The 23938-nt window shown below is 35.3% G+C and overlaps 2 protein-coding genes across 2 annotated transcripts in view; both read left to right on the plus strand.

The window, feature by feature from the left end:
* The window catches only part of LOC149783751 (uncharacterized), a 63579-nt gene that overhangs the window by 17430 nt on the left and 22211 nt on the right, over positions 1–23938 (plus strand). The window contains exons 2-6 of the mRNA XM_089932899.1: positions 10944–12344; positions 14216–14319; positions 16698–16964; positions 18181–18294; positions 22742–22970. Of these exons, the coding sequence (XP_089789025.1) occupies positions 10944–12344; positions 14216–14319; positions 16698–16964; positions 18181–18294; positions 22742–22970 (2115 nt within the window). The remainder of the gene's footprint in view (positions 1–10943; positions 12345–14215; positions 14320–16697; positions 16965–18180; positions 18295–22741; positions 22971–23938) is intronic.
* On the plus strand, positions 14860–16710 carry LOC149783752 (THAP domain-containing protein 7-like). Its single transcript, XM_089932000.1, has 2 exons — positions 14860–16109; positions 16479–16710. Exons 1-2 carry the CDS (start codon positions 15905–15907, stop codon positions 16589–16591), a joined length of 318 nt encoding a protein of 105 aa, XP_089788126.1. The 5' UTR covers positions 14860–15904; the 3' UTR covers positions 16592–16710.

Here is a 23938-nt window from a genome sequence, read left to right on the forward strand (position 1 = left end):
TTTTGGTGGCAAGTGCCTCCGTCCATTTAGTTAATGTAAATTCTTCATTAAGTGGCGATTGTTTGGAGCCAAGGTTGGTAAATAGTTTTGATGTTTTTCCTCCCCTTTTTGGCGGTGGTCCTTAAATTTTTGGGTATGGTTGGAGTTGCTGCTCATATTAGAAAAATGTGTTGCCAGTAGGTTAGCTTTCACTTTGTTGGTAAAGTTTCCTGTTAGTTTGGGAGTTTGTTGTTCGGTTTTACCCCTACTGGCTTTAATCCTATCCCATACCTGCTTTGCATTAGTTTTAATATTAGTATTTGAACAAACCTTTTGCCATGATTTTTCTTTTGCTGGTTTGATTGTTGATTTCAATTCATTTTCCCTACTTTTATAGATCTTAAAATTATTCGATGATCATGTGTGTTTAAATTTATTCAGGGCCTTTTTATTTTCGCGAGCGGTCTTACAGTCATCGTTTCACCAGGGTACAGTCGGTTTAAATTGTTGACCTCCAGTTCTAGGTATGCTTTGTTTCGCTGCTTCTGTTAGTGTTGTTACTATATTTAGGTTGTATTGATCACTGTTATCATTATACAGATCAGCTAGTGTGACTGTTGAGAGGATGTTTCTAAAATGTTCCCAATCAACTTTGCCACATCTCCATTTTAGGGTGGTGTTATATAGTTGGGTGTGAATCGCTATGTTAAGAGTGAGATGGATAGGGAAGTGATCACTTCCGAGAGTGTCACTTTGGTCGACGTCCCATTCTGTAGTTTGTGCCAATCTGGGGGTAATAATAGTCAGGTCGATGACTGACAGTGCGCCATTTATTGGGTTCATTCTTGTGCCAGCTCCATTGTTAAGTTTAATTAGGTTCGAATCAGCTGCCCACTTTTCGATTAATTTACTTCTGATTGTTTACTAAACCTCCCCATTGTGTCTTATGGGCATTGAAGTCACCGCGTATAATAAGGTTGTCAGTTTGCTTTGGGATCAGGTTCACATATGCTTTCATGTTGATATGGTTGTCATTCCCTGGGTTGTAAATGTTGAGTATGTGTATAATTTGGTGTCCATTATTGACCAGGATGTTTTGTACCTCGATGTTGAGTCATGTTTGGTTGGTTCTGGTTTCAGAGGTATGGGGTGTTGAATCAGTAATGAAGGTAGCCCCCCCCCCCCCCGTTTTTGCTTGCCATTTGTTGTATTTTTAATGTACACAGTAGAGTATGCTGGTATTTTTGAAGTGGTCAAGTGAGTTTCTTGTAAGCATATGATATCAGGTTTGAGTAGATGAATTAATTCTTCTGATTAATTCAGTCAAGTTCTTATCCAAGGCAGTTCCATGGCTACATAATACCGTGGAGTGGCTGATAGGCTTTATTTATTGACATATGAACAGCCAGTCAGTGAAGGCCACCCAATGCAAAGGCTGAGACATTGTGAGTGATTAACAAATACTATTTTTTAGCAATCAGTGATCATTATTTCAATCATATATATATATGGTCAATATAAATTAATTTTATAAGTCTTTTATATTTCATACATTTAGCAAACTTGGGCGCTGACCTGACGGGAGGTCCACCTTCTTGGGCTTCTCTTGAGCAGTGTACATTTACTCTTGTTTTTAAGCATGAAAAATAGTCCTGTGAATAATGGACAGTTTAATTTCAGATAGCAAAATCTTCTGTTTTAAAACAGAAACACCTAAAAAGAAAACACCGAATTTACACTTAAATGCGAACCACGTTTTTAGTCCTTAAGCAGTAATAGCCCAGTTAAGCATTTTTATTGTTGTAACATAAATTTGTATGATTTTAATAAAGATTGTGACTGTTGCCTAAATATGGCAATAGGTCTAACATTGTATAAAAATACTGGAAAAATCTCTCCTGTGTTTTAAGTTAACGAATACAGTAATATGATACAAGATATCATACCAGGCTGATTCAATAAATTGTGATGTTGACTCAGCGACCGCCGATTCGCTAAATCTTTCTATGATGTTGGCCTGACAAATTTTTGTATACTTACCTGACAAAAAAAGCAAAGATAGATTATGCAAAGTCTATAACTGCCAAACTATAGGGCATTTAGGGAACATAGAAGGTTCTATCATACATGTTCTGATGTTTTCGTAAATCTTCCTAAACAAGTCTTGTAATTTTTCTTAACGGAGAAGCGCAGCGCAAAGTCCAGTATACAGTTATTTGCGTTCGAACTCTCATTCCTCGCCGATTGAGATCATAATATAAGTAAAGCCATCAATGTCTCTTGTAATAGTTTGGTTCAAGACTTCGCAGCATTCACCTTCCTTTTCCTAAAGGTAAGAGAAATTAAGTACGACATTTTAAAGATTTTGAATGTTTTAAGACATTGGATTTGATATATTTTAGAACCGATTTAATTCTATATCGAAAAATTTGAAACATTTTTGTATTCATTTTATTATATAATATAAATCATAATATATATATATTGTTTTGGAAAGTTAAATATTATTAAGAATGCATATATGTATCTGTAATAGTAGTATTGATTTATTGTAAATGCGATTCGCTACCAACTTTATGCTCACTAATCATTATCTTAGAAATAAAATACCTTTGAAGCTACAGAGCAGAATATTTTGGTATTTAAAGTCAAACGTTTAATAGATCGCAATAACTTCAATTTTGGAGTCATTATGAAATACTGAAATTCGTAAATTTATTATAATCGTTAAGTTATTCAATATTTAATTATTTATACAACGTTTTATAAATAAAGAAATAATAAAACTGTGAATTTGGTAAGCTTGAAGTAATATGTTGATTTTATATATATATATATATATATATATATATATATATATATATATATATATATATATATTTATTTTTAACAGTATAAATACACAAGCCGCATCTATGTGTGACAAAATTTATAAATCCTTTTATTTATTAAATATATGCACTCGGGTTTCTTTGTTTGTGTACAATGATACCCGAGGGTGATATATATATATATATATATATATATATATATATATATATATATATATATATATATATATACAAAGATTTCGAAATCGGTTCATCCTATGCCGCACGTGCGAAGTGCTTTCGTTGGGAAGAACCGAATACACATTTTAAACATTTACAAACAGCAATTAGCAACAATCGTATATTCATTGTTTAGTACTTTATTTGGTCGGTTGTGTGGTTGCTTTTAAAAGTCTAACTATGCTAATGTTTAAATGTGCCATTCCTATATTTCCATTAAATTCTAAACTAGTTTTTTTTTCTGTGGCTTGGACTCATAAACAAGTGTTAGTCTTATAGTATAGCATCATACATTAGGACTTTCTTTTCTACTGTACGTAATGCTTAATGAATAAGCATATATTTATATTAATACTTATCCTAGGTAACTGTGTATGACCTAGAATCATGCATAAAGATATATCATATTATACAGCAACCTCCCTCGTCCCATTGTCCTCTAAATATGTTGATGAAATCGCAACGATGTTATGCTTTATATATATGACAAATGCTTTTCATGGGGCAAAATGATGCGACAACCTTCAACCTATTCTAAAGCAGCCTACCTCAGGTTCTTGTCCTCTATTTTTACTGAATTAACAAGCAAATGATTCTACTGTTTCTTATCCTCGGTCCTTGTATGTGCCTTGGACTCACCGAAAAGCGCTTGGCCTTTAATATAACATCCAGCCTTAGGTCGTTGTCCATTGCCTGTACTTAGTGAAAAACATATTTATATCAAAATTTATCCTTGGTCCACGTACATGACGTATACTCATAGACAATCAGTATGCATATTCTACGGCAACCTCTCTCATGTCCTTGTCATCTAATATACTCCAACAATCGCAAGGATGTTATCTATATATCCATAATAAATGCCTTTCATTTATCAAAAGCAAGTCCTTGTCCTCTACCTGTACTCAATGAATTAGCATATATTGATATTAATACTTATCCTTAGTCCCTGAACAAGACTTGGATTTGGACATTAGCATCCTACATTATTACCTTAGGTCCTTGTCCTCTACCTGTACTCAATGAATTAGCATATATTGATATTAATACTTATCCTTAGTCCCTGAACAAGACTTGGATTTGGACTTTAGCATCCTACATTATTACCTTAGGTCCTTCTTCTACCTGTACTCAATGAATTAGCATATATTGATATTAATACTTATCTTTAGTCCCTGAACAAGACTTGGATTTGGACTTTAGCATCCTCCATTATTACCTTAGGTCCTTGTCCTCTGCCTGTACTCAATGAATTAACATATATTGATATTAATACTTATCTTTAGTCCCTGAACAAGACTTGGATTTGGACTTTAGCATCCTACATTATTACCTTAGGTCCTTGTCCTCTACCTGTACTCAATGAATTAGCATATATTGATATTAATACTTATCCTTAGTTCCTGAACAAGACTTGGATTTGGACTTTAGCATCCTACATTATTACCTTAGGTCCTTGTCCTCTACCTGTACTCAATGAATTAGCATATATTGATATTAATACTTATCCTTAGTCCCTGTACAAGACTTGGATTTGGACTTTAGCATCCTACATTATTACCGTAGGTCCTTGTCCTCTACCTGTACTCAATGAATTAGCATATATTGATATTAATACTTATCTTTAGTCCCTGAACAAGACTTGGATTTGGACTTTAGCATCCTACATTATTACCTTAGGTCATTGTCCTCTGCCTTTACACTTCCTATAAGCTTGACTTTCTATAAATACTTATCACAGTTCTGTGCATTCCAATGTTACGTGTTTTTTTTAGGCTCAAATAAACAGAAACACAAGAAAGAGTGAAAACAACAAGCTTTGAAAAATTTAACAAATTATTTATTTCATTGGAAAAATACTGTTAAAATGAGGAAAGAAAAAAAAGAACTTAAAATTTTAACAATGAAATTAAAAAATAATCCAAGAATAATCAACGAATAAAATTTTAGAAGTCCTAATATTGAAATGTTCTAATGAATTCAAGTTCGAGTCCCGTCGAAGAACCCAAGATGGAAGCCGGTGACGTCTGTTATATCATGCAACGTGTTGAAGTCTACAGTTCCTTATAGAGAAACAAGAAATAATTTGGTGTTTGAATTAATGAAATTTCCTTGTTTAAGAATTCTGCATGAGCACTCAAAATATTTCCAGAGATACGAGTTAATCTTTAAGAATCTAAATGATTCGAATGAACGTTAAAATGTATTTCCCAAAATGTCACAACAAAAGAAAAACCTTTACGTCCCAGTGTTTAGTATCCCGACTGAAATATCTCTGTTTTAGCAATGGTTTAAAACTAGGATAGTGCGCAAAACAGATGTCCGGATAAGGGTCGCGTGATCAAGTTTACTTCACGTACTTTCAGCATGGCCCTGAGAAGAACCAATCATTTTACTCAAAGAATTAAAAAACGTTATTTGCTTCAATAAAACTATTTACAAGGACACGTATTCGATACAACCTCGATCCCACACTTATTATTCCCACAATTAAAATAAATTTTAAAAAGTTGTTCACGTGACTGTTACTGATTTTGAATTAAGGTCGGGAACCAGGTCAGCCTTATGTGTTTACAAAATGAACAGTCAAGGTCAAACTCTTTTCTGGAAAAGTATCGAGTTCCTGGTAAAGGAAACTACATTATTTTTACATATGATAAATCTTTATTTTTACCACAGACTAATTATATATGAGGTTAAAACAGACTCATGTAAATTACACACAGTATACATTAAATAATACATTGTTATACACGAAAAAGTGAGTCTGCTACACGGGAAAGTGAGTATGCTATTAAATTATCCTTTCCCTTGATGTTCCTGATGTCAAGATAATATTCCTGTAACAATAAACACAACCTTAGTAGCCTTTGATTTTTCTATTTTTCATCCTGCTATGAATGTAAGGGGATGTGGTCATTAAACACAATAATCAATACCATTTTCATCTTCTTGAATCAAAACTACTCCAACCCCAACATCACTTGCATCGACATACATTTTAAATGATTGGCTGAAATTTGTGGCTGAAAGCAATTATATAAAAATTGGAACAATTTTTTTATTGTATCAGGCCTTACATAAAAACCTCATCGGTTGCATTTTATTAAGAGGCACAGGAAATTCAGAGATAACCTTGACCGTATCATCTATAGGTTTAACCTGTCCATGTCCCAAAATATGTCCTAGACAAGTTACACTAGCACGGCAAAACTCACGTTTGGATAAATTATTTTTCAAACTTGTATATATGAATCTATCAAAGAATTTAGTAATTGTTGCTAAATCCTCTTTCCAGGTGTCTTTGTAGATAATGATATGATCGATGTAAGCATCACAATTGTCTAGACCAGAGGTGATCATATTCATGAGACGTTGAAAAGTATTTGGTGACCTTTTCATCCCAAACGGCAATACTATATATTGGTAAAGTCCATCTGGACTCACGAATGTCGAAATTTCCATTGCTCTTTCGAAAGTGGAATTTGCCAAAATCCTTGCAGAAGGTCAACTTTGGTGACATACTTGGCATTCCCGATCTTATCAATACAGTCATCGATTCGTGGTAATGGGAATGAGTCTGTTTTTGTCACACTATTCACCTTCCTATAATCAGTACATATACGATACGTGTTATCTGGTTTTGGAACAAGTATGCAGGGTAAACTGCAATCACTATTAATGGGTTCTATAAAATCATTCTCCAGCAAATATTGAATTTCCTTTTCCATGTATTCATGCTTGAGAGGGTTCGTTCTGTACGGGTGTTGTTTCACAGGTTTGGAATTCGCAATTTCAGTGTTATCGAAAATTGTGTTCGTTTTTGCAGGAACATCTGGAAATAAGTGCTCATATTCAAATAATAAATGCTTAAGTTCATTTCTTTCTTGCTCTTGCAAATGTGAAAGTTTCTGGTCTAGAGCTTTCATAGCGTCTGGATTCGGAAGATTTGCCTCTCCAATATCAGTAGAATCCGATGATATTCCTTCACTTCAATCTTCACTGAGTGGGAAGGTACAACTAAATTAATTGCATGTTTAGCGTGGTATCTCCTTCAGTGGGAATATTCTTTTCACTTTCCAGCTCCATTTCTTTTATTCTAATTTGATATTCCTTCTCTTCATTCTCTCTTTGCATTTGCATTTACATCTCTCTTTCTCACTCTCTTCCTTTTGCATTTGTTCTTTTTTTAATTGCATTTGTATTTCTCTATCTTTCTTCCTTATCTAATTGCATTTGTATTTGTTTCTTTTCTCTCTTTCTTGTCTCTGTTTCTTGTCTCTCTCTCTCTACTCCTTCTCATATTGTAAACGCATTTGTTTTTCTTGTAACTGTTTTTGTCTTTCTTTCCCTTTTTTCATGCTTGTAAATGCATTTGTTTTTCAGTTTCTTCTGTCTGAAGTTTCAGCTTACTCAACTGCAATCTCATCCTGTATTTTAATTCTAATTCCTTTACTTTTATGTAAGAATCTGATACAAACTAAATGATCGAAAACAAAGCACTTTCATCCAAAACTTTCTTTTCTATTGAACCAAAATATTTCTTATTTCTCATTAAGGAAGTCTTTACCTCAGAAAGATCGTATTGTCTAGCAGTTGAATTAATGCATCTTTTTTTGAAAAGATCTAATTGTTCCTGGGTAGGATTTGAAAGAAAGATTTCCACTTTTGATGACATTTTATAAAAAGCTTGCCGATTTCGTTAGTCTTCAAAAACTAGAGAAATTCAAATTTCAAAAAAAAAAAAAAAAAAAAAAGTTTTCTGAAATATTTTATCCAAAATTGAAATATCCGGGACGATCGACCCAATTCTTATGTTACGTATTTAGGCTCGAATAAACAGTAGCACAAGAAAAAGTGAAAACAAAAAGCTTTGACAAATTTAACAAATTATGTATTTCCCTGGGAAAATACTGTAAAAATGAATAAAGAAAAAGAGAACTTACAGATTTGAGAATCAAATCCAAAATAAATCCTAGAATAATCCACGAATAAAATTTTAGAAGACCTAATATTGAAATGTTCTGATGAATTTAAGTTCGAGTCCCGACGAAGAATCCAAGATGGAATGCGATGACGTAAAATGATAAAACTATTTACAAGTCTTGGGTCACGTACTCAGTACAGCCTCGATCTCACACTTATTATTCCCACAATAATAATAAATTGTACAAAACTTGTTCACGTGACTGTTACTAATTTTGAATTAAGGTCGGGAACCAGGTCAGCCTCATGTGTTTACAAAATGAACAGGAACGGTCAAACTATTTTCTGGAAAAGTATCGCGGTCCTTGTAAACGAAACTACATTATTTTGACATATAATGAAATTACAAAATAAGATTTCAAAAATTACAAATAATTCAATCAAATATAAATTAAATCAAATATACATAACAGCATATTCCCTGGAATCATATACAAGCGCTATCCCTACCCTGTTCTGTGGGAACCTATCGGCTTCACAAGTTCTTCTATAACTATCATAAATGCTTTCCATGGTTCGAAATGATGCGCCAAAATTAGATCTATCCTAAAGCAACCCAACTTTTTTCTTTGTACTCATCTTGTACTGAATAAGCATATCTTACTATTAAATTCTATCCCAGCTCCTTGACCATGCTTTGCTATCATATATAAGCGTGAAGCCTATTGTATAACATCCTCCCTTAGGTTCTCGTACTCTACTTATACTGATATGATGGCAACAGATTCGTGTAGTATCTAGCACATATCATATCCTTGCTTTGAAATGATACACTAACATTAGTCCTTTTCAAATTTAGAAGGCTACATTTGGTCTTTGTTCTCAATCGCCACCAGTTTATATGGTTATCTATCATAGATCCTTTTCTATGTGTTTTTGTGATAAACATTTTTTGACGTAGGCCAGCTTATGTCCTCATAATCGATCTATACTCATTCAGTAGAGACGACTTTCTATTAATGCATATCCTCGGTCCTTTTATATGCTTTGAAATCTTGGATCTATTTGTACAGTAGCCTACCTTATATCCTTGTCTTCGACCTGTACTAACTGAATAAGCACCTCTTTGATTACTCTTATACTACATTTTCTTCAGGCTCTTTTTCTTTTTTAAAAAAAATTGTTTTAATCCTTTACCACCTCGGTCATCGCTGAAGTATGTTATTTTGGCTAAATTCAGAATGGATGTTTTAAATAACAATGAAGAAATTAAAAAAATTAAAAATCTGTTAATAAATATGCAAGAAAAACCGTTATAAAATGAAGTTGAGTTCAAATCTGCCACATTATGCTGAATGAGAGCAAGTTCATATTGCGTTTAGACGGAGAAATGATGGAGGGTGAACAGACTATTAATTGCGCAGAAAATAAGGCTTGAAAAAATACTGTTGGTTCACAGCGCGGAATATAAATATAAAAAAAACCCAGTGGCTCCTAAACTATTCTGCATAAACAAGCCTTATCGGCGGAATAAGCTAACCTACAGAACAAATCTAAAAATATAAAAAATTAAACAAAAATAAATCTTTAAGAAAACTATAGCATCGCTGATCAACTGTGGATGGTGCCACTAAATAAAGCTTGTTTCATTTGAGTCATCGCATTTTCAGGTTGAGTAACATCTTAGTTTTATCAGATCCAGATGGACCAATGATAATTGCACCAATAGGGTTTGTTAATACCCGAAAATGCTTAACTGGCTCTTACTCGCGCGTTGCAGAAAAGTTAATCACATTCATGTTGTATAAATATGATAATAATAGCAGTTTATATTGTGTTCACTGCAAAGGTTGCACCGATAAACGTGGACTTAAAACAAAGTCATTTCATCAAAAATGTCAAAGAATCGTCGACATGAACTTACTGGCACTTGCGTAAAGTGTGGTACAAAAAATATATATCTGTGTCATTTTGCTTTGCAATCTGCGGCTGTGATATTGCTTAGACATTTTAAAAATTACCAGGAACTCCATGGACTAAGAATCCTGGTGAAAAAACATCTTAAAAAATATAATTATTGTGGTCCTAGAACACGAACTGATGATACCAGACTCGACGAGCGAAAAAACAAACAAAACACCACGACCTGGAGAATATCCAGAAAATACAACCGATCAAACATATCAAGTTCATGATGTCGAATATAAAAATAAAAAGCTACAACAACGACATATCGCACCGTGAGATTCATTCACACGCTAAAGTCTGTAAAAGAACCAACATAGAAACATGCGAGAATCGTTCGCCAATAAGATCGGCTATGAGCGATAAACTAGCGGTGGACGTATAGCTTCAAAAGTCGGCAATTAATTGTCCATAATTATAATAATGGGGTGAATATTTTATAGTCCAACAGGATACTGGAGGGGAAGAGGAGCGATTAGCAAACTCGCTGATGCAGCAGGTGTCACACGTACTGTTGCAGCAAATTGGTTAGCCCGACAGACAATAAGGCAAGTTTATCTGCCGCGTCCTAAAGAAATTCGGTACGGACGGTTCAATGTTAGTACACCCAACGATGTTCATCAGGCAGATAACTTGTTTTTACCACATAACGTTATTGGCACATCACGTAAACGACGCACATACAAATTTGTATCACTAAATTAAGAGTCCTCGAGAGGTTTATCTATCATTAGTTTCCGGTTCGGCCTTAACAAACGATTGGTTCGATTTGGATCATTTTGGCGGGCCTACCTAGATTTACGCATGCGAACGCTTCTGAGTATAGCATTTGGAAATAAACTTTTAAACAAGTTTTATATGATATTGAACATAAAATTTTCTTCTGTCGATTAAAATTGACTTTGTTCAATATATATATATATATATATATATATATATATATATATATATATATATATATATATATATATATATTAATTACTAACGCGCCTGGCCCTGTAAGCACTGATTAGTTTCCACCTGAATCGGCCTTTGGAATAATCACATCATGGAACTTGCTGGAGAAAAAACATATAAGTGTGAAGTGTGTGAAAAAAGTTTTAGCCAGAGTGGAAGTCTGAATACGCACAAGAGGATACATAATGGAGAAAAACCATATAAGTGTGAAGTATGCGATAAAAGGTTTAGTCAGAGTGGAAGTCTGAATACTCACATCAGGATTCATAACGGTGAAAAACCATTTAAGTGTGATTTATGTGATAAAATGTTTAGGTTGAACAGAGACCTGAATATGCATATGAAGATACATACTGGAGATAAAACATGTAAGTGTGAAGTGTGTGATAAAAGCTTTAGCCAGATTGGAAATCTGAACATGCATATGAGGATACATAATGGTAAAAAACCATACAAATGTGAAGTATGTAATAAACGTTTTAGCCAGAGTGGAAGTCTAAATACCCACATGAGGATACATAATGGAGAAAAAACATTTAAATGTGAAGTGTGTGATAAAATGTTTAGGTTGAACAGAGACCTGAAGATGCACATGAAGATACATACTGAGGAAAAAACATATAAATGTGAAGTGTGTGATCAAAGGTTTAGCCACATTGGAGGTCTGAATACGCACATACGGATACATACTAGAGAAAAAACGTTTAAATATAAAATATGTGATGATGGGTTTATGTTGAATGGAGAGATGAATATGCATGTAAAGGTACAGTCTGAAGAAAAACCATATAAGTGTGAAGTGTGTGATAAAAGATTTAGCCAGAGTGGAAATCGGAATGTACACATGAGGATACATACTGGAGAAAAACCATTTAAGTGCCAAATATGTGATAAAATGTTTAGGTCAAATGGAGAGCTGAATATGCATATAAACATACATACTGGAGAAAAACCATATATGTGTGAAGTGTGTGATAAAAGGTTTAACCAGAGTGGACATCTGAATACGCATATGAGGATACATAATGGCGAAAAACCATTTAAATGTGGAGTATGTGAGAAAATGTTTAGGTTGAATGGAAACTTGATTATGCACCTGAGGATACATACTGGAGAAAAACCATATAAGTGTGAAGTGTGTGATAAAATGTTTAGGCTGAATGGAGAGCTGAATATGCACATGAAGATACATACTGGAGAAAAACCATATAAGTGTGGCATGTGTGATAAAAGCTTTAGAAACAGTGGACATCTGAATGCACATATGAGAATACATAATGAAGAAAAACCATTTAAGTGTGGATTATGTGATAAAATCTTTAGGTTGGTTGGAAATCTGAATATGCACATGACGTTACACACTGGAGAAAAACGATATAAGTGTAAACTATGTAGTAAAAGTTTTATTCACAGTGGAATTCTGAATGAGCACATTAAGGCACATACTGTAAAAGAAAACATTTGGGTGTGAAATATGTAATAAGAGGTTTGGTCCCAGTTGAAGTGTGAATCAGCAAATGAGAACACTAATCATGGCTTTATATGGTACTTATTATTCCAATGTAGACCGCCCCCACAACAGCAGCCGACAGACCAAAATGGTGCTGTCTTGCTGTCGCCTCAAGCACCAGACGGCGCAGAGAGGATTGATTGATTTAAAAATTAATTTAAAATGACACAATGTATTCTAACATGTTTATTTGTTGATGTAGGCCAAGGAATTGAACATTCTAGACTGCACGCTGAGCTTGCTTAAATTCAATGCAACTTCCTGCCCTTGTACTTGAAATGCTATTTTAGAAGAATGTAGGTTATACAATGCATATTTATAATGCAACAACACCCCTCTGATTAACATGAAAAGTATATTTTTTAATTTTTGTAAAGATGTAAATAATACAGAGAACTAAATGGCTTGCTTAAATTTGTCCTGGATGATGTGTAAAAGCAGTTTTCCTCAACCAATACTTATAGATAAATTATACATGAAAAATATTGCATGCTTCCTACAATATTAATTCTATTACCAGAGAAAGGTGGACAATTCAAACTTAAATAGCTCTATGCCCCCAGTCAGCAATGCTGGCAATCTGGATATATAAATAACTCAAGGTGCAAACTATAGCGATTTAATAAAATAGAGTAAATATATTCAATAATTTCATTAAAAAAATTCTCGATTGCAGTTTCAAATTCTTCTGAAGAAATAGAATCAGTTATTCCATCACATGAAATTAGAGAGAGAGAGTGTTCCCATTCAGTGTTGTCTCTGTTATGCATCTGTCAATCTTTGTGTGCCTCTTGCATTTCTTTGGTACGTGCATACAACATGCTGTTCCTCCAACACTTTCAGTGCTTTTTATCACATGCTTCTTCTGGCACTTCATCTGCACACGAATTGCTAGATGTCACTATAAATGCCTACCACATATTTTCCATGTCTCTGTCCTCATCTCCAATCTTTGGATATTGAACTCTAACACTCACCTGGAAAACTTCCTATGGAATGAAAAGGATGTATATTCTTGTCTCTTTATTGTAATCTTAGGAAAATTCACCACACTCTCATATACCTGTCATCAGAATAATCGTGAATAAATTAACATGTCAACTCATGTACTCACTTCTAAATATTCCATATACGCCTTGTTTTGTAATATTTGTGCTATAATAGTAATATTATTAGCAAGTTCAAATACATACATACACATCCCTAATTGTTATATTCACGATATAGTAAACTATCATCATCAATAGTAATCCTATGCATCCCCAACCCTACGAATTATAAAAGACATATACAAATACCTAATTATGTTTGCAGAAGTCCAACAGTGACTAACTCTGCATAATTCACTATACATTCACATACTGATAAAGCAAGTACAAGTTATAACACAATTCTCTAATAAATTCAGTTATGAATTACTATTCAACATCATGGTAGTAAATTAAACAGATCTAATTACATAAATGATGTTGTTCTTGTTATTTCTTGGATCAATGCTTTGTTATCTGTCTTACTTTTCTTGGTATTTGATGATTCAGGATGTATCTTAGCAGCTGGTGTGTGACGATTACTTTCTGGGGTACCAATGTGCGATGAGAGTGTTTCTGATTTTTTGATAGTGTCAAAATGCATACATGTATCTTTGTTAGTCTTGAGTAGGTATGTCTCTGGCAACAATACTCAGCTGCATCTGTTGTGCACACAATGAATGACTTTTAACTATATCTTTCAGTCACCATGGTTTGCATTGGTCTTGATGGAATCTTATGGGCTTGCCTATTTCTAGAGGTTTTAAAGGCTTCGTGTTTCTGTCATATTTTTTCTTCAGATGCTTTTGGGATTATGTCTCCTGTGTCGAATTGATGGGTACAGTTGATCTCAAGTTCCTGCCCATTAATACATTTGATGGGGTATGTCATGTCAAGCGCTGTGGTACAGTACTAAAATATTTTAAGTAATGGGTCTTTCCCTGCCTGTCTGCATTTCTTAAATTTCTTTATGGTACCTACAGTCCTTTCAATCAAGCCATTTGACTGAAGATAATGAGAACTAGATCGCTGTGTGGGAAATCCTATTGTTTTTTAAATCAGTGAATTCTCACAATGTAAAATATGAAGCTTCATATGTTATAACAGTTTCTTGGATCCCTGATTGTGAAAATATATGCTTCATTTTGTTAATGATAGAGTAGCTTGTTTGTTTTGCAACTTTTCAACTAAAGAGTGGCGTCTTTAGTAATCAACCACAATCAAGTCGTTGTTCTGGGATTTAACGCCATTTTGCAGCACAAGATAGGCTATACATGGCGGCCAGTATAAATGGTGGAGGAAGAATCCGGGAAATGTCCGGAAAGAACCACCGGCCCATGAGTAGTTACTGGCAAGGTTTCTCACGTGTCTTGACAATATGCAACTCCAATGGCTGTAACTGGGCGTGCAAGACAGCTAACCAAACTTGTGTTGGAATCCAAGTCGGAATAGCAACGTCACCAGTACCCCAAAAAATTAACGAAACAAAAATGTTATTATGTTTGGTTAGTAGGGGCAAATGCGCTACTGTGTTTTATTTATTTTTGGGGGTGGGGGGTCTTTGACCATTGCATGATGGGCCGTTCAGGGCCTGTCACGCACATGCAGACTAACAGTCCTTTCTTCATCATGCGTGTCCAGTAAATTAGTGGTTTGGTTGTCAGACGGAAATGTATTCGTGACAACGTCGGATTATGACATCTTAAATAAGCAGGAGCAGTCGCCGTGGACAAGAAATGACAATGCGGGACCCCTGGAGATATGCTGTAAAGAACATATCCCTGTTGGACCTACCCTTTCTGTGATCCAGATGCAGTATATCTACCGTTGACTGCGTCAAATACGAAATTTACAGAAATCGTCGGATTGATAGTAACTGTACCCGGTGATCATTGTTATGTCGGAGAATATTTGGAGGGCCTTTTATTTTCTCCCATATCACATAGATCTTAGGAAAATGTTCTTCAATTATGTCATTGAGATCCCGCTGCATTTTATCAATATCCAACCCGGGTAGTTTGAACGTGGGCAGTTGGTCTTTGGTGATCTTGAAATGATCCAGAAACCTCTAATCTGGGTAGTATCTTGAGGACAATATACGTTCATCAAAATAAGCTGCAGTTTCCAACACAGATCTTTGAAAGTATTTCGCGTTAGATTTCACCTTGTTCGGATGTCCTGTCTCAGTGATTCTTTATGTAAGATTATGATTCAGATATTCAAGAGCATACCGCTCAAAAAGCTTTTTCAGACTGAGCTGCATATTTGCATATTCCCAATCTATTTTATCAATATGTGCTTTATTAGACTGCCCTGATTTGTGCCAATCCCTTAACATTTCTTCACTAAGTATAGGTTGGGTCGGGAATCCGGGCACTTTTTCACATCCGGGCATTTTCAATGCATGATTACGACCGCCAAGGTGAAAACAACCACCATTGTTCTAGTGACTTGAGTAACGTGTGGGGGACATTTACTCATTTTAAGATATGCCTGAAATTTGCAGTGTTGGTGGGTGCACAAACCATCATATGCAAAAGGAAAATTTGTCATTATTCAAGTTTCATGATGCAGCAAAGGATCCAGAGAGAAGGGCTGGCTGGGTACGTGTGTGTTGCCGCCAGAATACCGATGGATCTGAATGGATTCCAACCGCAAAATATGTCTACATATGTAGTCAGCACTTTGTCTCAGGTATATTAAACTCGGATGGCAAACGAGATTTGAAAAATGATGTGTGTAAATTGCTTATATTATTGTGAAATGCCCTTAATTAACTTGGCGGGAATACATTGTTCGTTATTTTTTTGGGTATCAGGACATCGCCAATTTTATCCTCAATGTAAGTCAGTAACTGTTCTTGTCAGCGTCATTGAATGTTGCGTAAAGTACCTAATTCTTTTCACACGTAGTGTTTAATACGAATTTAGAAGAAAACTATAATTTATGAAATCTTTACGAAGATATTACAATTTGAACATTATCTGATAACATGTAAAACTAGTTAAACAGTTATTTTAAATGGTTAATATTCCTAAATAACCTTTTTAAATTGTTTTTTAGGGAAACCCAATTCTGTTCCACATCATCCGGACTATATCCCCAGAATTTATATGAGGACTGCAGACTCATCATTACAGGGAGCCAAGCGTTTAAATCGATATAATTCCGCATAGAAGAGGAGATTTGGCTTGGTGGAGGACAACAATGTTACCAAAAAGCGTAAGATTGAATATGAATAAAAAGAGGAGAATGGGGAAAGTGTCAGTTTAAACATTTCAGGTGTGGAGGTTATGGTGGCTAATGATGACGTAGTTACAAGTGAAATGGTAAATTGTACACCTGTGGAAGACAAGCAGGAAGTGCTTGGATTTGCCCTTCCATTACAAGAAACAGAAAGGAAAATGCTCATGGATGAAATTGACAACCTGAGATCTGACAGAAACGTGGTTAGCAAAAAGCGTTTAGACACTGAGGCAAAGCTGAAAACACTGCAGCTTTCAATTGAACTAGTAAGGGAAAATGACAAGAAATGCAAATTTTACACAGGTTTATCATGAGATTTATTTCATGAAACTTTTTAGTTTTTGGAATCCAAAATTATTTCAACGAGACGAGGAAATGTACCTGCTATAGAACAGTATTTCATGACATTAGTCAAATTTAGACAATATCCAAAATTTGAATATTTGGCTGATCCGTGCAACCTTGGGAAGAGTACTGTGATTGATACATTTTGGTAATGGGTCACTCAAATCGAATCTCAGCTTGGTTTTATGATTCACTGGCCAGATTGAGATACTATTTTTACAACTTTACCTGATGTTTTCAAGATTCACTTTCCCCGTTTGACGAATATAATTGACTGCTTTGAAATCTTCATTGAAAACCCAAAAGTATACAAAGCTAAAGCAGAGTGCTACAGTAACTACAAAATACACACAACAGTGAGGTTTCTTGTTGCATGTAATCCCTTGAGATCAGTTGTGTTTCTGTTCAAGGCCTGGGGAGGACGTGTTTCAGATATTGAAATAGCACGCAAATCAGGATATATCAGCAGAGCATTTCATCACCCCGGGGATCAGATAGACAGGGTTCTACTATTCAAGAAGATATGGCAACTGAATGTTCTGCAGAGTTGATCTTGCCAGCGTTTACAAAGGGAAAAAAACAGCTTTCTGCCCGTGAAGTAGAACAATCTAGAAAACTATCATCAGTTAGAATTCACATAGAGAGAGTGATTGGACTCATGAAGTCAAGATTTTCAATTTTACAAGTGACTCTGCCAATTCAGTTTGTGAATTCAATTAAGTCAGAAGCACATAATGACATGCTTTCAAGTGTTGATAAAATTGTCAGTACATGTGCCATTCTTACAAATCTAGGCGATGGGATTGTACTTACTTCTGATGCAAGAGGGAAGAAAAGCTAAATACTTTCTGTTTATGTAGTCAGTTAACAATTTTATTAATGGAAACATTTTTAGGTAATGTCACAATTGTGTTTTAGCATGCACAATACGTTTCAATTTTCACGTACAGAATGATATATTTAAATGGTCAAACTTAGCTACTGTGTTAAAAATGTTTAGTTGCAATCATAAAAAGTGCCTTTTATACCTAATTTTTTTCCATATATTTATAAATTTTAATGTTCATTATATAAATGCATAATAGTATGACATAAAGATGACAAATAATGCATGAGTTTCATTAAATCATAAAAAATTCATTTTTTGCGTTTTTTCCTTTTGCAATCTTTGCAGTACCAAGTTCCTTTAGGAGGGCATTTAATCTTGGCACAAGTGAGATGCACCCGCTTAAACTTGCAGTTTGCCCCATCACACCCTACCATGTCATCTCTATCATCTGTATTCCAGGTTTTTTGACAGTAGCAGAAGACTCCATTGTCTTCTGAAGTATTGGCTGATGCTGTCTGTGCTATGGTTTCAGCCTTCCTCTGTCTTCGTGTCAGTAAATCTGGCAGGCAGTGTTCAATCCAGAAAACTCAAGTTTTTTCACCATGTTATCAATGAAATGTTGGTCTTTGTTGACCACACTGATAACACATGCTTTATTGGTCCACACAACAATGTGGCAGAATGTGTTCTGGAACACGTACATTTGAAGCTGGAGCTGTGCATAGTAGTTGTGGTCTTTCTTCAATTCATAGTTTGACGCAAGACAATAGTTAATAGCACTGATGATTTCATCTACATTGGCATCCTTTAATGTATATGGACATTTTATCTCCACAACAGCATTGCCACAACATGAACACGAAAATAGAGCTTCTGGAGAAGCACCGATAAACCATTTATCCATACACAAACCTAATCCTGTCCTTGTAATTTTCACATCTTGATGTTGTATAGATATGGCAGCTGTGTAGTGTTGAAGAGCAGTAGCTTCATGCAAACGCCCCCATTGCACTGGCTTACTTTTCAGTTCTTGCTGTACAGGGTTGCAAATTTTTTTTAATTAGTGAAAGAGCAGGACAGTCCATATTGGTGTGCAGTACACTATATGCCACAGATGCTGTTATTCTACCGGTTCTTTGCTCGTGCCATACCAATGAATTTGACTGATTTTTGGTGCACTCCATTAAGTACTCCTTTTCACTGGCACTGACTAACACAGTTGGCAATACTTGTTTACACTTTTCCACTAATTCTTCTTTTGTAAGATTAATGCAGCCTGGGTTGTATAAAGATATCAGGGGCATTGGCAAGCGTCTTACTGACATTTGTTTGTCTTTACTTGCAAAGTGATGAGCTGTTTCTTTGAATGTGCTTAGTCCAATAGGCTTGTGTAGGCAGCTCTCTAAGCTCTGAATGAATCCAAGCTGTTTCTTTGAATGTGCTTAGTCCAATAGGCTTGTTTAGGCAGCTCTCTAAGCTCTGAATGAATCCCAGCTGTTCTGAAACTAGTGGTGTTGGAGTTGTTGGCTTTCGTGTGCAAATACTTTCTCTTAGCCTATTCTTTGCTTTATCCTTGTAAAATTTAATTGATGTAACTGGTGCTGGTGTTACAGACTTAACAAAACATTTATTCCATTCGCATGGTTTCTATGTGCATGCTGGCCGTGTGTATCCATTGCGAACTGCAGTTCTATTTTGAAAAGAAGGGCATCAACATGAGAACATGACCCTCCCAGCCCGAAAAATTTAACAAAATGTACACATAGATTGTATCATACCATGATTCAGTAGCAAAGCAGAATATATAAACCTCTGTTGTTTATTTGAAATGATGAGAAAGCTGCAGTGTAAATATTTGCAAACCATTAAAGTTTTAAACGATAATAATAAATGGACTAAAATAATACTTTAATGGCTATCAGTTTGATTACTACACAAGTATTACCAAACTAGAATATGACTAATCTAATGTTTATATAACATTTAAAAAAAATGCTTACCCTGCCATTAAATCACAATGTGCTGCAATGACCCTTCCTTCATTGGCAACAGCAACCCATGGATGATGAGGTTCATCTGTCACTCTCCATGATGGCTTGACATCGGCCTTCAACACAAAATTTGTGCTTTTCTCAGGCTGCATATAATATACTGTTTGCACCCATCCTGATAGAAAAAAGTTGTGTGCCTCAAGACTTCTGTAGTTTTTGATTGACTCTTTGGTATGCACTCCTAGCAAAAACAGGTGATTAAAAATATTACAAATGCAGTGTGGATAAATGTACATAGGTTGAAAAATACACAATTCTTAGTGCTTTTTAATTATGGTTTAATAGGACAATTAAAGAATAATAATAATAATGGAAAAATATCAATTAATGAAAACTTTAGAAAAAAATTAGGATCACAAGTAATACCTATTGAAAATGACAGATTTTGACATAGTTTGATTAAAGAAAAAGAAAATATGCTTAAGAAAAAGGTGTACAATTACTTAAATAAAATATTTTGTTAAAAATAAACTTACCAGGTGTATCTGTAAGATAGTTGTAAACATCAGGCCAAATCACTTCAGGCCATTTTGTTGGTTTATTTACCCAAATATCTGCTGGAAATGTATAAGGACAATCTTTGATTTCCACAACTTTAAGTTTCTGTAAATATCGTGCATTAGCATCGCTCTCCAGCGTCTCTTTGTAACAGTAAGACATTGCAAAAATGGCCAACTGACCTTATGATCCTTGCATTTATATTCGTCATTTTGTAAAAGAAATGTGTACAATATACAAACTATATAACAAACACAGCCTTCAAACTGCCCTGACTCTAACTGGCGTATATTGTCGTGTACACATGTACGTGACACGTACACATCACTGCCTGCCTTATCAACCTAAAATATATTACGTCTATAAAAATATTCGACAGACACACATTCATGGTTTTAAATCCTGCTTGTACAGAAGACTATGCAACACTTCTGAACAGAAAACATAAATAATAAACAAAATATAGGTGAACAAAAACTGTTTGCAATATCGAACATAACTAACGCTACCGTACTGTTACTAAGCAATTGTTTTCACCTCCGTAATATGGCGGAAAGTAGGTCGCTAAGCTCGTGACGTCATGGCGACCCAACCTATTACATCTTTGTAAAACCATTCTTTACTATCACCTAGGACAAACAATATCATACCGCAGTAGAGCATCGATATCCACCAGCATAACAAAATCTGACTGATCTTCTGCATCATAAAGATTTTTCTATTTCTGCATCAGGGGCCCCGAGTGGCCGAGTGGTCTAAAGCGCTCTCCGTTACGGATCACTGCCATCTCACCTCTGCCTGCGTGGGTTCGAGTCTCGGATTCAGCCAATGTCGGTATGTGAGAAAGCTTGGCAGTAGCTTCTCATAGGTCGGTGGTTCTTTCCGGGGTTTTCCCGAGTTCTTCCTCCACCATTAATACTGGCCGCCATGTATAGTCTATTGTGTGCTGAAAATGGCGTTAAACACAAAAACAACAACAACAATTTCTGCATCTGTAAATCCAGTTTGTACAAATACCCCGGATTTTTCATAAATCTTTGTTGGTTTGATGTATAATTAGATCGCGTTGATTGTGGTGGTCAGTGGTACATTGGAAGGAGTTGGTTTGTTATAACCATGCTGCTGATCCAGACACAAATGTGTGTCCTGTGTATAGCTTTTTCGAGTTTTCTTCTGAATAATCCTTGAATAACGCCACGGAGCCCATCTCCGTTGATCTCTTTGTAAAATGAGTCTTATTCAAAGAGAATTATAATTAGAAGAGGACCGTCTCCCATACTGCTCTCTGAAAAAATGATATTCTACAAGATCTTCATTGCTTTATACTAATTCAGGTCTTTTTTCCATTCATGTGCGTGTAACGTGGAATAGGGACATTTACGTCATCGATGTTAACAACCTCGTCTAAATCCAAGCAAGTTCAGATATTATAACTAACTGTTAACATCATTGGTGAGATTGTTCCGATTGAAGTTTCTATGAATGTTTATGAAATGAAATTCTTATTGTACAACTTTTCTTAGTATTTTCATGAAAACAGTTTGTACTATTTGAATAATACAGTGTATCACGTGGTAGAAAAAATATTATTGATATAAGGGATACTTCTTCTTTGCTTATCCATCGTGTCCCATGATAACGCTAGTTGTACAGACCACGGCGACTAGGTATGCGGCTCCTGAGCCCAATGCTGGATCCACACAGAATGTTACAGGTTGGGCATGCGAAGTTTGTAGACGTGATGGTCTGAATGCTTTGATGTGCCATTTTTCTTTCGTGTCTGTGGTGCATTGGTGGCGGTCATCCCACTAATTCGACAGCCTTTGCAATGTGCGTGTTCCAGATAGACCAGTCTATGGACGAGGCTTCCAGCTCCCTTTGTCGGATTGCGCACCATTTCCGGTTACACTTAAGATTGTCATTTTACCTTTTCCTGGGGAGTGCGCTTTTACGCTTTCCTTGCTTGAGCTCACCATAGAAAAGCTCTTTCGGTATTCTAGTCTCCTCCATCCGAATTATGTGACCAGACCATCTTACCTGGGCTTTCAGACACCGTCTCTCAATTCTTGGAACACAGGCCCTGCTGGGGAGTTCTAAGTTGGACACTTCTTTTTGCCATCTGATATGCTTGAGTGACCGTAGTGAGGCAAGTGGATCTGCTCGAGAGAAGCCATGTAGCTTGTGCTTGGAAAACTTGGCTGCCCCAGAAAGTTGACCACCCTTTTCCAATTGTTCCATCACGACATGACAGGAGAGGTCTTATCAAATGTGGACTACTCAGATAACTTTGGCGTGTCGATCGGATTGAAGAAAGGGAGTGTGTACACATCTTTTGTTCAACCTCTTCTTCACCGAAGTCCTAATCCATGGAGTGAAGGACCTAGACATTGGAGTCTACCTCATGAACTATCGCCTTGATGGATCCCTGATTGGCTTGTGTCGGCTCTCTGCAGAAACAGAAACACTGGAAAGGCTACTTCTCAAAAATATGTGTACAGATGACTGTGCACTTATGGCACACAAGAGCGACAATCTACAGACCATCGTGAATAAGTTTTTTCAAGCATCCGGGCTGTACGGCATTGAGTAAACGTGTCACGTGTTTAGGCTCACATAAACATCAGCAAAGAAAAAGTGAAGACAACAAGCTTTGTAAAATTCACTAAATAATTTATTTCCCTAGAAAAGCAAGGTAAAAATGGGGAAAAAGAACTTACGGATTTATGAATTAAATCCAAAACATAATCCAAGAATAATCCAAAAAAACTATAGATTATTTGTCTTAATAATAAAATGTTCCAATGAATTTGAGTTCGAGCCCCGACGAAAATCCAAAATAGATGGTGATGACGTATGTTAAAGCTAGTGTAGTACTGATGTGTCTACAGTTCTTTGTTGATACACAAAAAAATATTCTGAGTTTGAACCTGGATAAAATTTAAATAAATGTCTTTGTCCTAGAATTCTGTATGAGCACCCAAATATTCTCAGAGAAACGAATTAACCTTTGAGAATCCAAATAGTTTGAAGTAAATTTAAAATATAACTCGACTGTTCACAACAGAAAAATACTCCTTACGTCCAAGTGTTTAGAAGCCCGACTGACTAAATTCTCTATAGACAAAGGTTATGCATTAACTTCAGATGCAAACAGATTCCTGGATGAGGGTCAACCCTCTGATAAAAACCAGAATGTCTAGAACATCGTAGAAGCTATTTACGTCTAAAGTTATGTAGTCCTGGTCAGCAACGATTACATCCTTTAAAAGAGTCATTAATAATTATAAAAAGAAGTTGTTTACTCGAACTATTATTAATTTTGAATCAAGGTCAGGAACTATGTCATCATTATGTATTTACGACTAAACGGACAGGTCATACTAATGTCTGGAAAATATCAAATTCCAGTAACAAAATTACACCGCTTTAACATGTAGCGAAAAAATCTTTAAACTTAAAAATAGACAATAAATTAAATCAAATTTAAATTAAATCCAATGTACATAACACTTCCCCCATACAGAAAAAGAAAGATTTATATAACAAAGCTTTCT

The sequence above is a fragment of the Sinohyriopsis cumingii genome, chromosome 14, assembly GCF_028554795.1.
Source record: "Sinohyriopsis cumingii isolate HCF-2022 chromosome 14, ASM2855479v2, whole genome shotgun sequence".
Taxonomy (NCBI): Eukaryota; Metazoa; Mollusca; class Bivalvia; order Unionida; family Unionidae; genus Sinohyriopsis; species Sinohyriopsis cumingii.

What these genes read in the sequence shown, in the direction of transcription:
- LOC149783752 (XM_089932000.1), top strand. Translation starts at nt 15,905, where the DNA reads ATGCCTGAAATTTGCAGTGTTGGTGGGTGCACAAACCATCATATGCAA. An exon ending in TAGTCAGCACTTTGTCTCAG is followed by an intron (nt 16,110 to 16,478) that starts GTATATTAAACT and finishes ATTGTTTTTTAG; the next exon opens with GGAAACCCAATTCTGTTCCA.